At 34.1% G+C, this 20,906-nt stretch overlaps 5 protein-coding genes across 6 annotated transcripts; 4 read left to right on the top strand and 1 right to left on the bottom strand.

Moving 5' to 3' along the window:
• Window positions 1–1,044: 1,044 nt before the first annotated feature.
• Window positions 1,045–6,617, top strand: LOC101506936 (uncharacterized). The gene is made up of 9 exons (XM_004493018.4): window positions 1,045–1,306; window positions 1,724–1,770; window positions 1,940–3,232; window positions 4,142–4,230; window positions 4,910–5,012; window positions 5,088–5,192; window positions 5,568–5,685; window positions 5,945–6,118; window positions 6,232–6,617. The coding sequence occupies exons 1-9, from the start codon at window positions 1,147–1,149 to the stop codon at window positions 6,384–6,386; spliced, it is 2,244 nt and encodes a 747-aa protein (XP_004493075.1). The 5' UTR covers window positions 1,045–1,146; the 3' UTR covers window positions 6,387–6,617.
• Window positions 6,618–7,613: 996 nt separating this feature from the next.
• On the top strand, window positions 7,614–13,202 carry LOC101506599 (sialyltransferase-like protein 1). 2 transcript variants are annotated; one of them, XM_027332953.2, is made up of 11 exons: window positions 7,614–7,931; window positions 8,018–8,094; window positions 8,588–8,674; window positions 8,785–8,862; window positions 8,954–9,045; window positions 9,148–9,349; window positions 9,589–9,679; window positions 11,576–11,634; window positions 11,764–11,912; window positions 12,129–12,210; window positions 12,299–12,506. In XM_027332953.2, exons 1-11 carry the CDS (start codon window positions 7,817–7,819, stop codon window positions 12,353–12,355), a joined length of 1,089 nt encoding a protein of 362 aa, XP_027188754.1. In that variant the 5' UTR covers window positions 7,614–7,816; the 3' UTR covers window positions 12,356–12,506. The 2 variants fall into 2 exon arrangements, with proteins under 2 accessions (XP_027188754.1, XP_004493073.1); XM_004493016.4 differs by having other exon boundaries at window positions 7,616–7,931; window positions 12,291–13,202.
• A 733-nt stretch (window positions 13,203–13,935) lies between these two features.
• Window positions 13,936–15,077, top strand: LOC101506277 (light-regulated protein 1, chloroplastic). Its single transcript, XM_004493015.4, has 3 exons — window positions 13,936–14,146; window positions 14,564–14,719; window positions 14,856–15,077. The coding sequence occupies exons 1-3, from the start codon at window positions 13,965–13,967 to the stop codon at window positions 14,929–14,931; spliced, it is 414 nt and encodes a 137-aa protein (XP_004493072.1). The 5' UTR covers window positions 13,936–13,964; the 3' UTR covers window positions 14,932–15,077.
• Window positions 15,078–15,231: 154 nt separating this feature from the next.
• On the top strand, window positions 15,232–18,721 carry LOC101505969 (putative pentatricopeptide repeat-containing protein At2g01510). Its single transcript, XM_004493014.4, has one exon. It carries the CDS (start codon window positions 15,965–15,967, stop codon window positions 18,401–18,403), a length of 2,439 nt encoding a protein of 812 aa, XP_004493071.1. The 5' UTR covers window positions 15,232–15,964; the 3' UTR covers window positions 18,404–18,721.
• A 369-nt stretch (window positions 18,722–19,090) lies between these two features.
• On the bottom strand, window positions 19,091–19,822 carry LOC101505645 (uncharacterized). The gene has a single exon (XM_004493013.4). The coding sequence runs from the start codon at window positions 19,820–19,822 to the stop codon at window positions 19,253–19,255; it is 570 nt and encodes a 189-aa protein (XP_004493070.1). The 3' UTR covers window positions 19,091–19,252.
• Between the last annotated feature and the right edge of the window lie 1,084 nt (window positions 19,823–20,906).

Raw genomic sequence — 20,906 nt, 5'->3', positions numbered from 1 at the left:
GATTAAGGTATATAATCTAATTGATTAAATGTAGTGTTTTAATTTTATTTTTTTTGGGTACGATGTAGTGTTTCAATTTAAGTTTAGTTTGTACACCTCTATTTCATCATCTTAATCAATTCTAATCATCCTAAGGGAGAATATCTTAACACTTCCCAAACATGGCAAAACATAGATTTTGCAAAATGTGAAACCCATACTATCTTTGGGCATAAACAATTTCTCCTAACCATACCATACAATATCTTTTGAATCTTGAAAAATACATATACTTATAAAAAAAATATTCTGTCACCTCTTAATTTTCTCAAAAGCCTTCATATATAAGTTTGAATTTGTCCATCCAAACATCTATTTTATAATATGATTGACCTATCTAGACACATATTAAATATTTTTAAAAGCATTTAAATATAAAAAAAATACATCAACATCTATATATATTATTACATAATCTAAACTATAAATATTTGTGTAATAAATTATTTTTATGTGTTATATATTATAAATGTAAACGAGTATTTTTTTTTTTACAAATCCAATTAAATTAGCAAATTTAGTGGGAGTATTTTGCTTACATTAGTTGTGACTTAAATTTATATTTATTTAGTAATAGGCTATTTGTAAGTTACATCATAAATCTTTATTGAAATTAACATTCTTTGTAACCTTACATATTATTTAACAATTTAAAAAAGAAAACAAAACGAAGTTTATAACATATTATCTAACATATCACACAAATGAATGTCTATTCAACTATATTTTTTAAATTTACAATCTTACTTTTGAGACATTTAAAAATCTAATTATTCACGCTATATATATATATATATTTTAATGTAATGACACTAAATAAAGATAATAATTATATAAAAAATAATAATAGAAAACCAAAGAAAGAAAGAAAATTTAGGAGGACTTAATCGTAATTAGAAGAATTATTAAGACCGGTGACGGGAAAACCGATATTCGGCAAAGATGCGGCAAGGATTCCCCGAAACCCCACCATGCCGCGAAAATAAACGCAACAAAAATATAATAAAAGCAATTTATTTTGATAATAATTTCATAAACTAGAAAGAAGGTGATAGATAGACAGATAGCAGTGACGAACCCTTAACCCCCCTCTCTTCCAGAAATTTCATGTCCATCTTGCCCTCACAAACCCAAGCCGCATCTTCATCCTCTTCGTCTTCCTCAACTTCCAACCCTAATCCCCAATATGGAATTCCAGATACCTTCTCTTCTCCTTCCCCAATACTCAATCACGCTCTCGGATCGCTCCAGATCTCCGATTATCCAGGTTCTTACCCGGCGTTAAACATTTTTCCCTAATTTCTTTTTTCTTTTGCCGTTTAATTTATAGAAGACGAGTTGAAACAAAAAATTAATATAGTTTTTTTGTGGTTACGGTTGATCCGGTTATGTATTTGAAATGCTATACGGGAGTAGAGTTTACCTTTTTGGAGTAGAATTTTGTAACTAAATAAATGGGGAGGTTTTTTTAGTACTATTTTGTGAATTTATTGGTCGTGGTTGACTTGATTATGTAGTTTAAAGTTAAGGAATTTTCTGTTTTTGTTTTTTGATATTTAATTTTGTATGCTGATTGAAAATGGGGAGTTGATGAGTTGGGGGGTGTCGTTTAGAGTTTTTCTTGAATGTTTTGCTTTCTCTGTTTGCTGTTGCTTGTTCCTATGACTCATTTTGTATTTGGCAGGTCCATCAACTCCAGCTGCAGAGAATACTGGTGGATCCTCCGAAAAGGTATTTTAATTTTCCATGTGGAAGGCTGGGTTATTTGAAATTTTATATAGAACTGTGCCAGAAATGTCTGTTTTGAAGGAACTTATGTCTTATACTGATTAATATAACTTGTTTTCTTGAAGCTTATACTGATTAATTTATGTGTTACTTTTATTTTCTTTTCGTTTAGGTGACGGAATTAGGGTCTTCAAGCGGTATGAAGGCACCTCAGCATAACTCTAGAACTCATTCTAGGAGTCAATCAGGAAGACGGGCATTTGGATCGCCCCAGTCCGCAGGGAAGACAACAGGAACAGTTTCTTCTCATAGAAATCAACAGACTACCGGCTCTGTAAATTCTCATGGAAGCACCCCTTTGGCAGGGAGGAAATCTCAGATGGTGAATGGCAATCACTTGCTCAATTTTCAGTATGATCCAATATCCCGTTCGCAACAAAGGGGTCCTCCTCCTCCCCCTCCTGCCAGAAGGCAGCGGAAGAGAAGACCATACAACAAAGATTTGTTTTTGCAGGCAAATTTTAAATTCATGGTGCTAGATTCAGGAAATTATTCGCCGGAGTCAATGGATCCAGATAAAATGTTGCAGTGGGAAGATATTATATGTGTGACATATTTGACCCCCTTTCCAGTTCAGTGTCCAATTTGTTTGGAGCATCCCCTGTGTCCCCAAATAACCTCATGTGGACACATTTTCTGTTTCCCATGTATTCTACAATACTTGTTGTTGGGTGAAGAGGATCACAAAGGTGATTGCTGGAAAAGGTGTCCGTTGTGCTTTGTGATGATATCTGTCAAGGATTTATATACAGTCCACATCACAAATGTCAAACAGTATCAAGTAGGAGATAATATTGAGTTCACTTTCTTAACGAGGAAGAAGGATTCATTTAATCTGTCGCATAAAAATAAACAAGAGACTGATAACTCGTCATGTGGCCAAGGAGAAATATGTGATCCTTTTTCTAAGTTCACACTCACGTCAGATGTAGATCTCTCAGTGAGACATGCAATATCAGATCTAGATGGTTGGCTTGCCAGAGCTGATTCAGGTCTTGTTGACGACCTGGAGAAGCTTCCTTATGTTTGTGCTGCAATGCAGCAATTAAAACAGAGAAAGAAGTACTGGAATGAGCTCAAAGTTTGTGACAGTGAAAAATCCTCTAAGCTCATTGATTGTGCACTCCAGATACCATCAATATCTGCAAATGCTGTGGATACTGATGACGAAAACTGTTCTAACGGATCAAGAGCTTCCTCTACTGATTTCCCCGATCAAAGTAAGGTTGTAATATTGGATAAGTCAACTGCTGGATCAAGTCAGGATGAAACTTTGGATGTGGATAAGGTGCTAGTAGAGCAGGAAATGAATTTGTCTTCTTCATATGAGGAGAAAAATTGTATTCAAGGGCTTTCAAATGGCATCGAAGATGCAAAGGAAAATGATTCATACAATTTCTATCAGGTAACTGATTGAAGTTAGTTTTTTTTGTGTCTATCCTGTATTTCTTGCTTTGTATTTTCCTAATTGGATAAAACAATCATGTTGTCATATTCATTATGGTCTATTATTCATATTAAGGACTTTGTGGAGAAATTTGACGTCATGTAAATTGTAATATATAGGTAGGACATTTAGAGTCAGACAACTTTGTGCTTTATCTATGATGGGCTTGACTGGGATGTGTTAGAGGGAGACCAAGAAAAACTGTAAGCTAGATCATTAAGAGTAATTTAGAAATAATTTATGTGTAGACTAAATCCATGACAGGACTTTATGGCATTGATTGATCCATGTACTCAACCCCATCTACTTAACCCCGCCTAGTTGAAAAAAGCTTGGTTGTTGTTGCTTGTTGCTGAAACATGGATAATTGTTCCCTGACCATCCTCTCCCCTATCATCACCCCATTACTTACGACTACTTAAATGTAAAAACTTGGTATGTTGAAGAAACCAGATTGCAGTATGTTATTGGCAGGCATTGAATGATGATTTATTGGTTGATTTTGGAGAAGATAGAGAATGTGTCCTTGTGATTCTAAAATCTGAAACAATTTGGGAGAAGGATTGTGGTTTAGGCTCTGCAATTGGTTTCTTGTAAGTTGTAACTTGAGAAGGGAACAAGTATTGAATCACATAATCAGTCTCTGATTACCTTTATTCATTCATTTAAATGAGTTTAACATGGTAGATGTTTAAATTGCTTATTGCCATTGTAAGCCCTTTAATCTTGCAATCTGTCACAATTGCTTTGTGGAATTGCTACTTTAATTTTATCGTACAATCCCTGATTGCTGCATGCTTCAAAGATTTCAATTTATTTCCCCTTTTTATGACATTTGATCTGTTACTATGCTCGTGACTTTTTCAGGCTGCTGATGGTCAACATCTAATTCTTCATCCTTTGAACACAAAATGTTTACTGCACCATTATGGTGGCTATGATATGCTTCCTCACAGGTTTGGAGAAAATCAAAATATATCTCATATGTGCTGAAATAATGTAAAAATGTGTTGGTTTGTGGGCAGTCAAGTGATTGTCATGTCTACTGTCTAGATTTATGGTTTAAGTACACACAGAATTAGGTCTGGGTGCAAAAAATGATGAATGAGGCAAACTAGTATGAGATCACCATATACATGCTAATCTGTTTTTCGGGACTCTGCTGTTGATTTCAAGATAGAGTTAAACTGTGGCTTTAGACTAAAATGATAGTTTTCAATACAATTGTAAGTTTGGTTTGTGATTTCCCCTTATCAGAAATCCTTCCAGTATTGGATTGATCAAAAATATTTTCTGAGAAGGTTAACAATAATAACCAGTAAGCGCTAAGCCTTAACCCACTAGGTGAGTTGGCTACGTGAACTAAATGCTGCTAGGCCTCTATCAAAGGCCAAATTTCACTAAATGTTGCATGAACTTGTATCTTTTTCATAATGTGTATAGTAATACTAGGTAGTTGTAATAATTGTCTTTCTAATCAAATATATAGGTTGAGTTGAAGGTATTAGTCAATGTTTTAGTGTATCTGTGATTCTGTGTGTTCGGACAAACAATTGACATTTGAATGAATATCTACTTTCCGGAGGGGTATTTGTGAGCATTAAATGTTTTTTGATTATAATCTACTGATTGCAGAATAAGTGGAACGATTCTACAATTGGAGACAGTTACTCAATCTGAAGCTATGAGGAGGCGGTATCGATTTTTAAGTCATTTTCCGTTGACCACAATATTTCAGGTGCCTTTCAAAAAGAGTTATTTAGTTCCAAAGTATTTAATTATGATTTATAATAGACGTTTGCTAATTTTTCAGCTTTGTGAAGTTGATTTGAGCGAGATGTTGCCTCCTGAAGCACTGGCCCCATTTATGGATGAAATAAAGAAACGTGCAATCCAGAGGAAGCAACTTGCAAAGAAGGTATTAGTGTAGGCCAACATATTATACACACACAAACTTATATGCATTATTTCAATTTTCAAGGAGGTTAATAGGATTTTCATAACTCTTGGCTTTATCTTTACACCCTTAATGCTTGCATCAATTTTTTCTTTTTATTATTTTCTCTTGCCAGTCTTTGTTTGATGTGCACGTAGAGGAAATTATGTGTTAATGATGTCTTCGTGGGTGTTTGAGCCAGGCTAGGCGTTAGGGTTGTGCAGCTTATTTTTAACCATGGGTTTCTGAATCTGTACCCCAATTATTGCTAGATTACAGTTGAATCTGGCATGCACATATTTCATTCAGCTATGCACTTTGCCGTGACGGTAGAATTGTTATATTCTTATTTTGTAGGAACTGAAGGAAAAATTAAAGGCTGAAGCTACTTCCAATTATGCTCTTCCCATATCAACCAGTTATCAGTTTATTTCTCGTGATGATCCTCCCACATTCTCCATGGATGACTTTGAAGGTAATCTGCTCTCTTGATGTTGAAATAAGGAATTTGTGGTCACAATTCAGAAACCTTATTATGGTAATGATGCATGTGAGAGAATGAATTAATCATGTGAGCTGTAGTTGTCGAGTGTCACAGATCTACATAATTTCCACTATTTCCCTGAGGCATTATGGCTATTTTGGCTGTGTTTTCTTCAATTGTTTTACTTTCATTTATTACAGCTAATGATATGTTATGGTGTATATAATTTTTTAATTTGCATTTTGTTTAGCTCTAGGAAATTCAGCTATGTCATCAAGTCCTCCAGTTGTTGGGGAGAGAAAATTATTCTCAAGTGTTGCTAGGCTTGGTTTTGCTGCTGGTCATGATTCTCCATCCTTTCAAACTCAAGAAACTAGTGATCTACATATTAACAATTCGATCACTGGTTCTTCTAGTACATCAGGTATTATATGATTCTGCAATTTTTTATATTTTCTTCTTCCCAAATGTGTTATGCTATAAGCGAAGAATCAAGCTGCTTCAAGGGCCTGAACATGTTTAATTTCGTACCTGTAGGTTTGAGAAATGGGGGGACACCATCATACTCCAATGTCATATCTAGACCAGAATCTAATGGAAGTTCAAATACACCAAAGACAAATGACTTGGGAAAGAAGGGAAAGAAACCAAACCGAGTTCTTCTGTCAACAGCTGGTGGCAGGCGTTATTGATTATTAGTTCTGTGGATTACGTGTATTGTATGCAGAGTTTATTACTTGTAGGAAATTAGACTTGTGTGGAAAAATAAATGTTTTCGTCAGTACATAATCCATGACTTCAGTTAAAAAATGTTTGCATGGATCTGTAGAATAATGTTTGCATGTGCTGTCCCAAGTTGGTAAACAACACATAGATATTGGATACAGAGTCCTCTTTTAAAGACGTTTTTGGTTCCATGTGCAGACCAATTCTAAGAGTATTTGGTGGAATTTTCATGCCAAGTGTGTGTGATTGGGGAATCTGTTCTTTGGCTGAAAAGGAATAGTGTCTTGTAACACATAATCTCTTTGTCACACAATGCTAACAAATGTCCTTAAAGAACTAAAATAGGAAATAAAATAAGCGTTTTATTTTAAGAAAACACTTTTTACATTTTATAAGTGTTGAATGCACTTCTTTTAAGGTAATATTTTCTCATCACGTTTCTCAGCCTTTCTCAAAAAATAATATTGAAACTGCATTTAGCTAATCGATCTGAGGATTCTATTTATATACAGTCAGATGTTTTGTAAATCTAATGGTTGATAAATAAATATTACAATAATCACATTGCTCCTAACTAAAATAAATCTTGGTACCTTTTCTTTGTGAGAAATTTTATAATCATCGGATTTATAATTGTTTGACTTATGCTATATCTTGGTGGTGAGAATCAAACTTGTGTAAAACTTATATTCCCGACTACTAGCAATAATCTATACGATACATATAATAAACAGATAGACAAATTTGAGGTAGCCTATTTTTCTACCAAAATTATCTTTTTTATTTACTTCTTATATAATAATAACTACCATTGAGTAAAAAAAACCGTTAATGAGAAAAAGACAAAAAAAAAAGAGAAATAAAGAGGATTGAATAAAAATATTAAAATAAAATTAAAAATTACACTTTTTAATATAATAATTGAAGTAGATAAAAAAACTAAGACATAAATGAAATAGGTAACAATGTGAGACATAAATTAGCATTAGAGAAACAATATTAGACTTAGATCAATCTAAAAGTACAATCGTAGACAATAACAAACAATCATACTATGAAAGAATGATATTTTTGTTTCAATTGTAATTGTGAATGTCTAAATATATGGTACATTGAAATGTATTTTCTTACAAATTAAAAAAAAAAAAAAAAAAAAAAAACTTATTTATAAAAAATAAAAATGCAAATGCAAGATGTAAGAGCGTGATAGTTCGATTCTGTTCCATCATTAGAAGCAAAGTCGAAGTTCATCACTACATCAGAGCGGAAAACGTCGTCGTTGAGTGCTCCTTCTTTCCAGTATCTTCTTGCACAACACTTTCCCCTCTTTCTCTCTCTCTCTCTCTCACTGAGTGGGAGTGTGTGTGTGGTTGTAGCAAATAGCTAGTATACACCAATGAGACAGCACAAGCAATTAGCTTCCGCGAAACCGAGGATTCTGTATCTGTTGTGTGCCGCTGCATTCTTCTCCCTCTTCCTCCTCTTCTCCATCCAATCCTCTTTCTTCACCGGTAATCACAAACAATCCTCATTCTTTCTATTTCCTTATTATTAATTAACACCTTTCCTTATTTCTATTTCCTTTTCGCATTTTCAGGCTCCTTTTATTCAGATCGCAACTCCGACTCCATTCGCGTCTTGTTACAATTTCAGTCTACTGTTCAGCAATGTGTGGTAATTTTCGGATCTGAATAATTTCATTATTTATCTTTCAATTTGTGGTGTTTTTGCTATGCATAGTTTCTAATTGGTTTGTGAGAACCTCAGTTTGAGTGTGTGTGTGTGTGTTTGGGTTATGTTTTTTAATGAAATTGATTTGGTTGCAATTGAGTTTGAACTGAAATATATTTGGATGTCTTTTATCTGAAAACAAGTTTTATGTAAAAACTACTTATAAATTCTTCAGCCTAATGATCATTTCTAGGTAAATAAATTTTTGGAGACAAAATCAAGTTTACGAGAATGGTGATAAAACATATGAATGTTAACGTATTTTTACGAAAATCATGTTGGCCGGTGGCAAAATCAATTATGAGATTCTCTACTGTGAAACCAAACATTGTTCTGTATTTGATTGTTTTTGTGGTTTTTTGTTTGCTTTTTTGGTTAAATTTTTTGAATTATATAGTAATGTGAAAAACTGAGATGAGATTGGGATTGAAAACAGGCTAATAGGGGGCTTGGACTCACTGCAGATATTATTGACCACTGCACATTGGTCCTTAAATACCCTGAAGGCACTAACAGCACTTGGGTATGTGTTTTTTTCTTTCTCCGGATTCAATTTTCATTAATAGCTAGATTCATCAATTTTCTCCGGTTTTCAAAATAGATTTTCAATTTTTGATGTGTTGATGGTTGCAGTACAATCAGCAGTTTAAAAAATTTGAGCCTTTGGAGTACACATATGATGTGTGTGAGGCAATACTATTGTGGGAACAGGTAGATTCCTATGCTTTTTATTTTACCCCTGCTTAAGTTATGTGTTTCGATATGAATCTGAACTGAATATTGATATGGTATGACGTTGCAGTACCGTAACATGACTACAGTTTTGACAAGAGAGTATCTTGACACTCGTCCTGGTGGTTGGTTAGATTATGCTCCACTAAGGATAGCACAATTGTATGGATCTCAAAACCTAACTTCTCCTGTTTGTGTGTTAATTGTGTTTGCTGTGAGCATTTTATTATGAAGCAAGTGCAGTTACAAGTTTTCTTCTTGTAGGGGGGCAAAGAAGTGCTACAATAAGACTCTTTGTGAAGAACAACTTAATATATTATTGCCTGCAAAACCCCCCTTTCATCCACGACAGTTTCGTACTTGTGCTGTTGTTGGGAATTCCGGGGACCTTCTGAAGACAGAATTTGGGAAAGAAATTGATATTCATGATGCTGTTTTTCGAGACAATGAGGCCCCTGTTAATGAGGTAAATTTTTCTTAGTTATCAACTTTAAAATAATTTATGGTTCCTAAACTTAGCTTTCTGTTGAATTGATATCCACTTACTTTATTGACATAATGACTGCCTGCTAGTGCAAGCTCCAACCATTATTCTTTTTGCTTTTCAACAAGAGGCAAGTAGAGTAATGTAGAGCATAAAGTGTATTGATCTTACCTTGTTTGAAATTTTATTGCCAAAACTTACTTGATCTCTGAATTGTGTAGAAATATGCCAAGTATGTTGGTCTTAAGAGGGATTTTCGTCTAGTCGTAAGAGGTGCTGCTCGCAACATGGTTCCTATTCTAAATGGGTCTGGTAAGTTACTATAATACGATAATATTAAAACAAAAATGTAAAATTTTAATGATAACTAGTGCTTAAAATTTAGAGTCACATTAGTTATATTGAAATTATATTCACCCTCCCCATCATTTACAATTGGCTTCTCTATGAAATATAGTCTTAAATCTCTATATGCCTCGAATGGGTTATACTCATCTTTTGTTACCTAAGAAATTATGAAGAACTCTACCTTCTGTAATTGCTTTCAATATCATTGATTCATTTTTGTTTTTTATCAGTGTTTCTGATTCTGCTATCGCATGTGAACTGTTATGCCTGGTTTTCATGTCCTACATAAGTTTTGTAAAATATAGTTCTAATATTATTTTGTTTAAATTCACCACGATAAAAAGTCTCATTTGATGTCGTCAAACGTGTGAGTGAAAATTTAGTTTACTCACTTACAAACTAGTTTCTTCATAGACTCTGGTGGACTAGAGCAAAAATGGACGAACTGGCACAAAATTGTGAGTCCAACCATGAGTGAACTAAAGGGAATGTAATATCTTCCCGGAGTTGCCCAAAACTACATGCCAAAAACTACTATGTTACCAAGAAACCCTAAAACAGACTTGCGCATGGAGTTATCTGCTATTCCAATTTCCAAGATAGTTGTGGGACAGAACACAGATCCTGTAGTTATCTGCTATCTCTTGAGTTTGACAACCTCGTCTTCATCTGTATTTTTTAACTGTATACAGCCTTGATGTTATTGTATATCCGACCAAATTTTGTGAATGCTTTGTTATTTTTTAAATATTTTTTATTTTCTATTAGGTGATTTATTCTAATTCCAATTCTAGTATTTAGTGGGAAAATAGAGGTAAATATTATAGCATAAGGATTTCTCTCATCATATTATACATGTTTAGCAGTTGCATCTGTGTTGAATTAAGTGGTTGAATGCTAGGTACCACTACCAGGCACCATTGAACTTCTCCAACATGATTATGACTAGTGATCCAATTTTAATCTGGTCTACCCTCTTCAAATTTACTGACCTTCGCATCTATGTGATATTACTTGAAAATTAGTACATGATCATTTGTGATGTGTGGCCTGCTATAAAAAACATAGATCAACTTTGAAGGTTTGAGGAGCATGTGCAACTCACATGATTTTCTTGTATTGTAGGTTATTTGCATAAAAAGAAAAATACACCCTGTTTGTGTTTTGTTCCTGGTACAGTTACCTATTTTATATAAATATTTTGGAAATAATGTGAGACGCTGGATTCAAATCTCCATTACTTAATAAGAAAATCAAGGAGCAATACTTAGAAGTAGAACCAAAAGACTTTTGTTTCTCCTTTCTTTCAAGATTACATCTCTCATTGATCTGAATATCTTGTTCATAGAAACTTCAGTGATTGATGGGGTTGATTAAAAGTTTCATAATTAATTTTATCCTTTTGTGAAATTTCAAGCTAAAGTCACCTTCCAGCAGTACTTCAAGTGAAAATGCATTGATATAGGTTACACATCATCAGTAACTTTGGGTTCTTTTCTTAATCTCCACTCAATTACCCTTTCCTATAACTTTATATAGTATGGGTCAAAAGTTTAATCCCCCTATTATTAGTAAATAAATTAAAGTAATAACAAAAAATCGTTAGTTTGATGTAATTTTTAGATTTTTTTACTATATTGATGAATATATCATTGTATTATCTGGGTTGCTGGTCTAACTATTCGACTCACATTTATGGGGATCAACTGGTAGATATATTCCCAATACTAGGGAACTAGAAATCTAGAATTTCATTCAACGTTATGAAAATTTATTTTTATCCCTATTTTTTTCTTGTACCTGCTAGTTTTGTGTATTAAATGAGTAGATTAACTTTTTTATTTTATTTTTATTTTGCAGATGATGAGGTACTCATAATCAAAAGTCTGACACATAAAGAAATCAACGCAGTTATAAAGGTGAGAATCTGTTCTTTGATAGCTATTTACTTGATGCTTTTTGGTATATAAACGTGTTACTGATGGTAGCCGTTGTATACTTACTAGAATTAGTTTATCCACATTCTTTTGGACTACCTTTTTTTGCAGACTCTACCAAACCCAGTCTATCTCTTTCAAGGTATTGTACTACGCCGAGGTGCCAAAGGAACTGGAATGAAGTCTATTGAATTAGCGCTCTCTATGTGTGATATTGTTGATATATATGGTTTCACTGTTGATCCTGGATACACTGAATGGTGGGTTTCTCTATTTGGATTTTGATTTATTTCACATATTATTGGTCTATCATGCGTGCCTTCTTCAGTACACTCTTGGTGTTTGTCCCATTGAATAGATTGCTTTTTTGCTACTTCAAGTCTTCAGCTTTTTTTCGGGGGCACATGGAGGGCTGTTATATTGACTTCAGTACATATTTATCTTCCTTATTATCGTTCTTTTTTTTTCCCTTACAGGACAAGATACTTCTCTACTCCTAGGAAAGGACACAATCCACTTCAAGGAAGAGCATACTACCAACTTCTAGAATGTCTTGGGGTATTTGCATTATAAGTTTCCACTTAGGATGTCCTTTATTTGTATTTTTTAATGATTTTGACATTAAGCGTTATTGTTAGGTAATCAGGATTCACTCCCCCATGAGATCCGAGAGGAGGCAAGACTGGGCAGATGTGCCAAGTAGAGAAATGATAAGCCAGGCACATGCAGCGGCTTGGCGCTTGAGAAAGAGTTCAGCTGATAAGGCTGGTGGTTTAGGACAGTTTGGCAATTGTAAGGTGTGGGGCAATGTGGACCCAGACAAAAGTGGACCTATCTCAGGATCCCCAGACATGAGTGATGTCAGGAAGTATTCAAATTATAAAAAATGGGAAGTCATGCCTTTGAAAAGTTTGAGGAAAGAAGCACAGAATCACTATAGCCAAATGGAAGGGGTCTCTCTGTATAAAATGGATGGAAATAAGTTGGATGATCTAGTCTGTGTGAAACACTCCTTAAGATCTAAGGTGTAAATGGCGTCTTTCAGTCTTTTTTTTGGTGCTGATTGTGCCCAACTATTTTCTAAATGAAATCTGGGATGAAGTTAGCTTCTGAGAGTTGCTGACTTATAGCTCCTCAACAGTTCCTCTGTTTCGTCACATATTGCGGCTAACAGAGCATAGAAAGAATTGTGCCTCCTTCAAGGGAAAATGTGAGAGTCAATATGTATAATTTAATTAATTGATCCAGGTGATTTATATTTCAAGGTGATCCATGTTAGAAATCAAGAAATTAGAATATAGGACTTCGTACTAGAGAAATTTGTTGTGCCTCTGTCTAGGTTCAAATGGACAGAGCTTAGTCAAATAGTATGATAGATGTCCATCTATTATAATGTATTTTTATTGCATGAAGAAAAAAGTATCTGAGAAAAACGTTTTTCTTTTTATGTGATGATCAACAAAGCCTATAAAGGAGAAAAGTGATCATCAAAAGTTGTCCACTGGTTTTTAAGAGTTCTAATGGCTTTTTTCTCTTTGGGAATATTCTCATGCTACTGGCTCCTGTCTGGATTTATTTGCATGGAACATGGTCTTAACTTGTTTTGCTGAATTTCTTCCGTGGGTTTTTTTATCTTGAGCAGCCACAGGATAAAAAAATAATCCCTTTAAATACTTTTTCAGATTTACAGTGCAGCATTTACAAATTGTTGAAATTTTATAATTGGAACTTGCATTTGACAGTTTTCAAAGAACTTTCCAGAGTCTATTGGTTGCAGATGAGTTGGATCCTAGTAATATGGACGTCCATCTTTTATTGGTTTGGTGGAAGGATAATGTCACTATATGTTTCTTTTTATCTTATTAGACAAATTTCCAATGTAAGCTTTTGCATGTATAAGTTTTCTTATATCACTGCTTCAAATCTCTCAGAGGATATTAGTCCATCTTGATATGAGGTTACTCCTGTCCCCTTATCCAAAGCATGGACCTAAACAAAAAATCAACTCAGATGAATTATAATATAAATGTCTAACAAGTAATATTACTGTGTTGCTTACAACTAACTGGCTGAACGAAATGCTTTGAGATAAAAGGGGGAATCAAACTGGACTTTAGTATAGTGATTGAAAAAGTCCAAGAGTTTCACAGATATCTTGAGCTGGTGGAACCCCCTATAACAACGACATAAAGACAACCTTATCCTTATCCTAAATATATCATCCCATCATAAATTGGAACCACACATCCTCTCAGATCAGAATATATATATATATATAATATTTCAACTCAAAAGTTCACAAACCCTTCAAAATGCAAACAGCTTTAACCTTTGCACCCACCACCACCTTTGTGCCTTTGACTGCACCAAAGAGTGTCTCACATCTAACTACTACTAGTTTCCCTACCAAATTGATTGCACCTCGTTACACTGCAGTCAAAGTTGCTACCGGGAATTCTGACACACCAACAGTTGATTACAACTCTGCATTCTCGTAAGCCTTCATTTTCATTTTGAGTTCAAGTTTTTCTTGTTTTCTTCATACTCCTAAGTGTTTGTCATATCCATGAGTCCATGACCTTAGAAAGAACATGTAGTACACTATTTATAAAGGCATTGGTATGAAAGATTAAAAATTAGAGTAAAAGAAATGCAAAGTACAACTAAAAACATTGATTTGGTCCTTAGAAATAATGAAATTAAAAAATAATCTATAGAACTAAAAACCCCTAGATTACATTTATTCTTTTGGGTCAATGAAATTCAATTCAAAAATTGTTCCAGAGAGATGAATGTGATCATGATTTTTCAGTTTAGAAATTATTTTAGAATTTTGTTTGGGGACTAAAATTTGGAGAATCACAACATGGTTTTGAAGTGTTTGTCATTTGTTTGAACTATTCAATCTTAGAGTGTTTCCAGCTGAGGCGTGTGAAACAGTTGGAGGGGAAGCATGTTTAGCAGACATGTATCCTGAAGTGAAGCTACAACCAGAGGCAAAGAATGACACACCAAAGGCTTCAGAAAACATTGAGAGAGAATATCTTGATTACAATGACCCTAAGACGTAAGATATAAGATTTCACTATAACAATTTAATTGCTCACTACTTTCATTTGATTCACTATTGAATGTTTGATATATTATATATAAATTAAATGGACATTGTAATATTGAATGGATGATGTGTTTTTTTCTTTCAGGGTTTTCCAAGCAGAGGCTTGTGATGATCTTGGAGGAACTTTCTGTGAGCCTGATTATCAAAAGGGTGTCTACTAGAAGATAATGGAAAAACCCTCTTATTGCCATGAATATTGTTGAATACTACGTTGTCATGTGTGTAATTGTAGTATTGGTTGTACATATATAAAATGAGTTGTGATATTTAATTATCAAAAATACTAGAAGCTATTATTGACTGCGTATGTATTTATCTTTCTCTTACTTTTTATCTTCTACTATATTTAACATATTTTAGAAATACATACAAAAACCAAAAACTACACCATAGTATTTTGACAATTGATGTTAAAAAACATTTCTCTCTATAATAGTGTAATATTTAGTCCAAGACAAAAGTCTCAATTTATATCAAGTTTATTTTCCACATTATTAATGTTCAATGAAAAATAACAATAGTAATCATGTAAACAGAAAAGGATATAGTATGGCCTATTTCTTAGCCAAACATGTTCTATCTAATTTAGAGAGGAGGTGTGGATAGAGGACATCTTTCCTTTCCATGTAATTTTAGCTAATTTAGGCCCTTCTGGGTGTTAAACTCTTAATCCTTTTGTAATATGTTGAGGTTTTATTAAAAAAAAAAAAGTAAACAAATAGACGTATGTACAATAATTTTGATGCCAAATATACCTATGAAGTTTGATTTGGAAAATCATATTAACTGGTGTTCAGATATTTAAAAACATCAATTTTGCGCGAATTTTTATTTAGTGAATTAACTTTATATTGAAAGATAGTAGTTGAATTCACATATTGTTGATTTTATATTGAATTTTTTTTTTCTTTTAAGTCTTTTCAAAAGTCTCTAAATTTTATTAAGATTGATCAATTCAAACATAAAAACATTCAAGCTGATAATATCACTATTTGTTAGTTGATCGAACTTAAAAAAGACTTTCAATTACAATTTTTACATATTATAGCATATATATTTATGTGTTGGGGGCTAAGCTTATCTTAGTTTAGAATATTCTCTTAGATTAGCTTTGGCCTTTACAGACGGTGGACATTTTGGCGCCATATAGAACTAGCTTACTCTGTCTGTCTCTTGACACGCTTTTCCGTTTTCATGAATTACATAAAACCGTGTACGAGGAAAATCAACAATGTTGTCACGCTAACTGCTCCAAAATATCACCTTCACGTCGACGCTTCCATCATCAAGACAGGTTTCGATCCCAACACTTACCGTTCCAATTTCCTGCTCAAGGCTTTTCTCCAACGTGGGGATTTGAGTCATGCCCGAAAACTGTTCGACGAAATGCCTCACAAGAATATATTCTCCACCAATACCATGATCATGGGTTACATCAAATCTGGCAATCTTTCTGAAGCCAGAACCTTGTTTGATTCCATGTTTGAACGCACTGCTGTTACCTGGACAATGCTGATTGGTGGATATGCTCAAAACAATCGATTTAGTGAAGCATTTGGCCTTTTCGCTGAGATGGGTAGGCACGGGATCGACCATGATCATGTCAGTTTGGCCACTCTGTTATCTGGGTTCACCGAGTTTGATTCTGTTAATGAAGTAAGACAGGTTCATACCCATGTTATCAAATTGGGGTATGATTCAACCCTTGTTGTTTGCAACTCATTGCTTGATTCTTACTGTAAGACTCGCAACCTTGAATTAGCTTGTCACCTGTTCAATGATGTGCCTGAGAGAGATTCTGTTACTTTTAATGCATTGTTGACGGGATACTCAAAAGAAGGGTTTAATAATGAAGCCATAAACCTGTTTTTTGAGATGCAGGAATTGGGGTATAGGCCAACAGAGTTTACTTTTGCTGCTGTTTTAACAGCAGGTATACAGTTGGATGATATAGAATTTGGTCAACAAGTTCACGGTTTTGTGGTGAAGTGTAACTTTGTTTGGAATGTGTTTGTGGCTAATGCTTTGCTTGATTTTTACTCAAAGCATGACTGTGTTGTTGATGCAAGGAAGCTTTTTGATGAGATGCCGGAGGTGGATGGTATCTCTTACAATGTGCTTGTCACGTGTTATGCGTGGAACGGAAGGGTGGACGAATCTCTTGAACTATTCAGGGAGTTACAGTTCACTGGATTTGACAGGAGGCAATTCCCATTTGCTACCTTGTTGAGCATAGCTGCAATTTCTTTAAACCTTGACATGGGTAGGCAAATTCATTCGCAGACTATTGTAACGGATGCGATTTCGGAACTCCTCGTAGGGAATTCTTTGGTTGACATGTATGCTAAATGTGGCAAATTTGTGGAAGCAAATAGGATTTTTGCAGATCTAGCTCATCAGAGTTCAGTTCCGTGGACAGCCATGATCTCGGCTTATGTTCAGAAGGGGCTCCATGAAGATGGTCTAAAGCTATTTATTGAGATGCAAAGAGCCAAAATAGGTGCCGACGCAGCCACTTACGCCAGCATTGTAAGAGCCTGCGCAAGTTTAGCCTCATTGACACTTGGAAAGCAGTTACACTCGCATATAAACAGATCAGGTTACATTTCAAATGTGTTTTCCGGGAGTGCACTACTTGACATGTATGCAAAATGTGGATCCATAAAAGATGCACTTCAAATGTTTCAAGAGATGCCTGTAAGAAATTCAGTCTCATGGAATGCACTGATTTCAGCTTATGCACAAAACGGAGATGGTGACCGCACCCTTAGATTGTTTGAACAAATGGTTCGTTCGGGTTTGCAGCCAGATTCTGTAAGTCTCCTCAGCGTTCTATGTGCTTGCAGTCACTGTGGTCTAGTGGAAGAAGGGTTACAGTACTTCAACTCCATGACTCAAATTTATAAACTTGTTCCTAAGAAAGAGCATTACGCATCAATCATTGATATGTTATGTCGCGGTGGAAGATTTGACGAGGCGGAGAAATTGATGGCCCAGATGCCTTTTGAACCTGACGAAATAACGTGGTCATCGGTTCTCAACTCATGCAGAATCCATAAAAATCAAGAGTTGGCGAAGATAGCAGCAGAAAAACTATTCAATATGGAGGTACTTAGAGATGCTGCTCCATATGTTAGCATGTCGAACATCTATGCAGCAGCTGGTGAATGGGACAATGTAGGGAAGGTGAAGAAGGCCATGAGAGAAAGAGGAGTGAAAAAAGTCCCTGCTTATAGTTGGGTTGAAATCAAACACAAAACTCATGTTTTCGCAGCCAATGACAAGTCTCATCCACAGATGAGAGAGATAATGAGGAAGCTTGATGAGTTGGAAGAGAAAATGGTGAAACAAGGGTATAAACCAGACTTAAGTTGTTCCCTTCACAATGTGGATGAGGAAGTGAAGGTAGAGTCTCTCAAATATCACAGTGAACGCATTGCCATTGCCTTTGCACTAATTAGCACCCCAGAAGGGTCGCCTATATTGGTGATGAAGAACTTGAGAGCTTGTACTGATTGTCACGCTGCCATCAAGGTAATCTCAAAGATCGTTGATCGGGAAATCACGGTCAGAGATTCAAGCAGGTTCCATCATTTCAGAGATGGATTTTGCTCCTGTAGAGACTACTGGTAGCCTCCTGGCTTTGTTCAATCCATAAAACCATCAAATTCACTTAAAACAAGAAGTAAAACCTTGGAAATAAGATATGTATTCATTCTATAACTTCGTTTGTCCCATTCTTCCAAAGACCCAGTGAAAAGATAGTAATTGTTTTTGTACATTACGTGTAATCACTTCTAAGAAAATGATTACTAAGAGCAAATCATTGAAAGCGGAAACTTTATATATTGCAAGGCAATGAAAAAGTTGTTGTATTGTAGTTGAAATTGGTATGTTACCTGCAGCAAATTAGAGCAAACATAGATATCAAACAGTTCACCTTCTGAATTAGTGTTGTCCAATTATTATTATTTTGTATAGATCAGATTTCTCCGAATTGTTGACTGCAAAACTCTCAACAATTTTAACACTTAGCATTCTTTTCCAGCTTTTGGGTTTTATACCAACCATTCTAATGGATTGACTTATTGCATGTCACATTCTGAATTGAAGTTATCCAATTCTATTCATGTACGATATGATCTTTAATCAACAATCCCAATTTACAATCACAAATTGATTAAATAAAATGCACCATATGTTTTTCAATCTTTCAATTACATCAAATGTGAGTCCTTCAGAAAACTCAATATAATCGTTTGATCATATAAGATGGTAAACATAATGATTAAAACCTAAAAGAACAAAGGCAACCATCCATAGCCACAACAGAATTTGTATATTCTCTTAAGACTATAGTAATTTAAACATAATGATATTTGGATCCTAAAAGCATCAAATTAGAAAATCTGCTTTCAATAAACCCAAAATTTCCAACAATAAACAAAATGCAACACATAAAAACTTCATTTAAAAAAAAAACTATTTCTTGACCAAATCATCAGGAACAAGCCTTAACTGCTTCCTCTGCTTAGACTTAGCAATCTTCTTCAAAGTTTTAGGGTTCGTAATCTTCTGAAACTTAGTACCAGACTTAAGAATATTCTCTTTCTTCTTCTTCTCCCTCTCTTCTTTCTTCTTCCTCTTCTCAACCTTGTTCGACCGAATCTCCTCTTTCAACTCCGTTATCCTTTCCTTAAACGCCGTCTTTATCCTCTTCTCTCTCGCTCTCTCCTCGAACGTTGTTCCCTTCTTCACTTGAACTGACGACGCACGACGCGTACGCGCCTGCTTCCACTTTCGTCCTGAGACCTTACCGGCGATCACTCCGTCGTAGCTCGGAGCTCCAAAGACAGGCTTGTTTGGATCTGATTGAGATGGAAGCGCCGATCTCTTTGCCGGCGGAGGAGCAGCATCAGCATCGTCGGTTTCCATGGTAGAGATTTCTTCCATCTTTGCATCTTCGATTGCTTGGGCTTGTTCGCGTTTGCGTTTGTAGGTTTTGCCGCCGAAACCTTCATCTAGGGACCGAAAATCGATAGTGCATGCCATTGTTGAGTTATGCGAAGTGTATACAGAACCCTAAAAATATTTTAGGGTTTATATATGATTTTTGGATTTATAATGGGCTATTTATACTATGACCAATATGACCTTCTCTTTTACTCATTTATTTATTTATTAATTACTGTTTATTGTCTTGATAAAAAAAAATTATGAAAAAAAGCTATTTGTTTCTCATATTCATATAAATTTCTTTTATAAAGATAAAATTGTATTTTAAAATATAAGATTAAATTGTTAAGATAAATTTATTTTGGATGCATGTGTCTTAAATTTAGCTCGATTTGATTGTGTCAAAATAAGAATCAAAATAGATATTTTAGTGATTTTAATATCTATAAAGTTTGTGAATTAGAAACGAGAAAATCAATTTTAATCACACTTAATAATAGTAATAGGTTGTACAAATATAAATTTCTTTTATAGAAACAAAATTGTTTTTTAAAATATAAGATTAAATGATTAGAATATATTTATTTTAGATGCATGTGTTTAAGTTTAACTTGATTATACAATAATTTGATCATGTCAAAATTAGGAATTAGGACGGGTGTTTTAGTGATTTCAATATCTACTAAGTTTGTAAATAAGAAAACTGTTTTCAGAAAATCAATTTTAATCACGCTTAATAATAGATTGTGTATGTTAAGATTGTCGTTTAAAACTCATGAAAATATAATAAATTATTTTTACATCCATAAATCCATTGGCATGTTGTATGAATCTATTCACACATATCATAAATAAATTCATGACTTTCTTGAGTTCCATAATACATATGAATCGATTCTTATATAAATCAAAAGTCTCATTTTTTTTTTCAATTACTTAAATCATAACTCAACTAACAAATATCGATATTATTAAGTTGGACGTTTTGTTCTGAATTCGAATTCAAAACTTCATAATTGTATGAGTTAATTATGATAGAGTTTATGATATAATTTATTATTTCTTCTAAGACAAAAAAATAATGTCTTGTTTTTTTTTCTTCAATGTATTAAGTTATAATTTTTTCATTTGACCATTTATATATATATATATATATATATATATATATATATATATATGA

This window comes from Cicer arietinum, chromosome 3, assembly GCF_000331145.2.
Source record: "Cicer arietinum cultivar CDC Frontier isolate Library 1 chromosome 3, Cicar.CDCFrontier_v2.0, whole genome shotgun sequence".
NCBI lineage: Eukaryota > Viridiplantae > Streptophyta > Magnoliopsida > Fabales > Fabaceae > Cicer > Cicer arietinum.
Note: the sequence above shows the minus strand (reverse complement) of the source record. Positions and strands in the feature narration are given on the sequence as shown.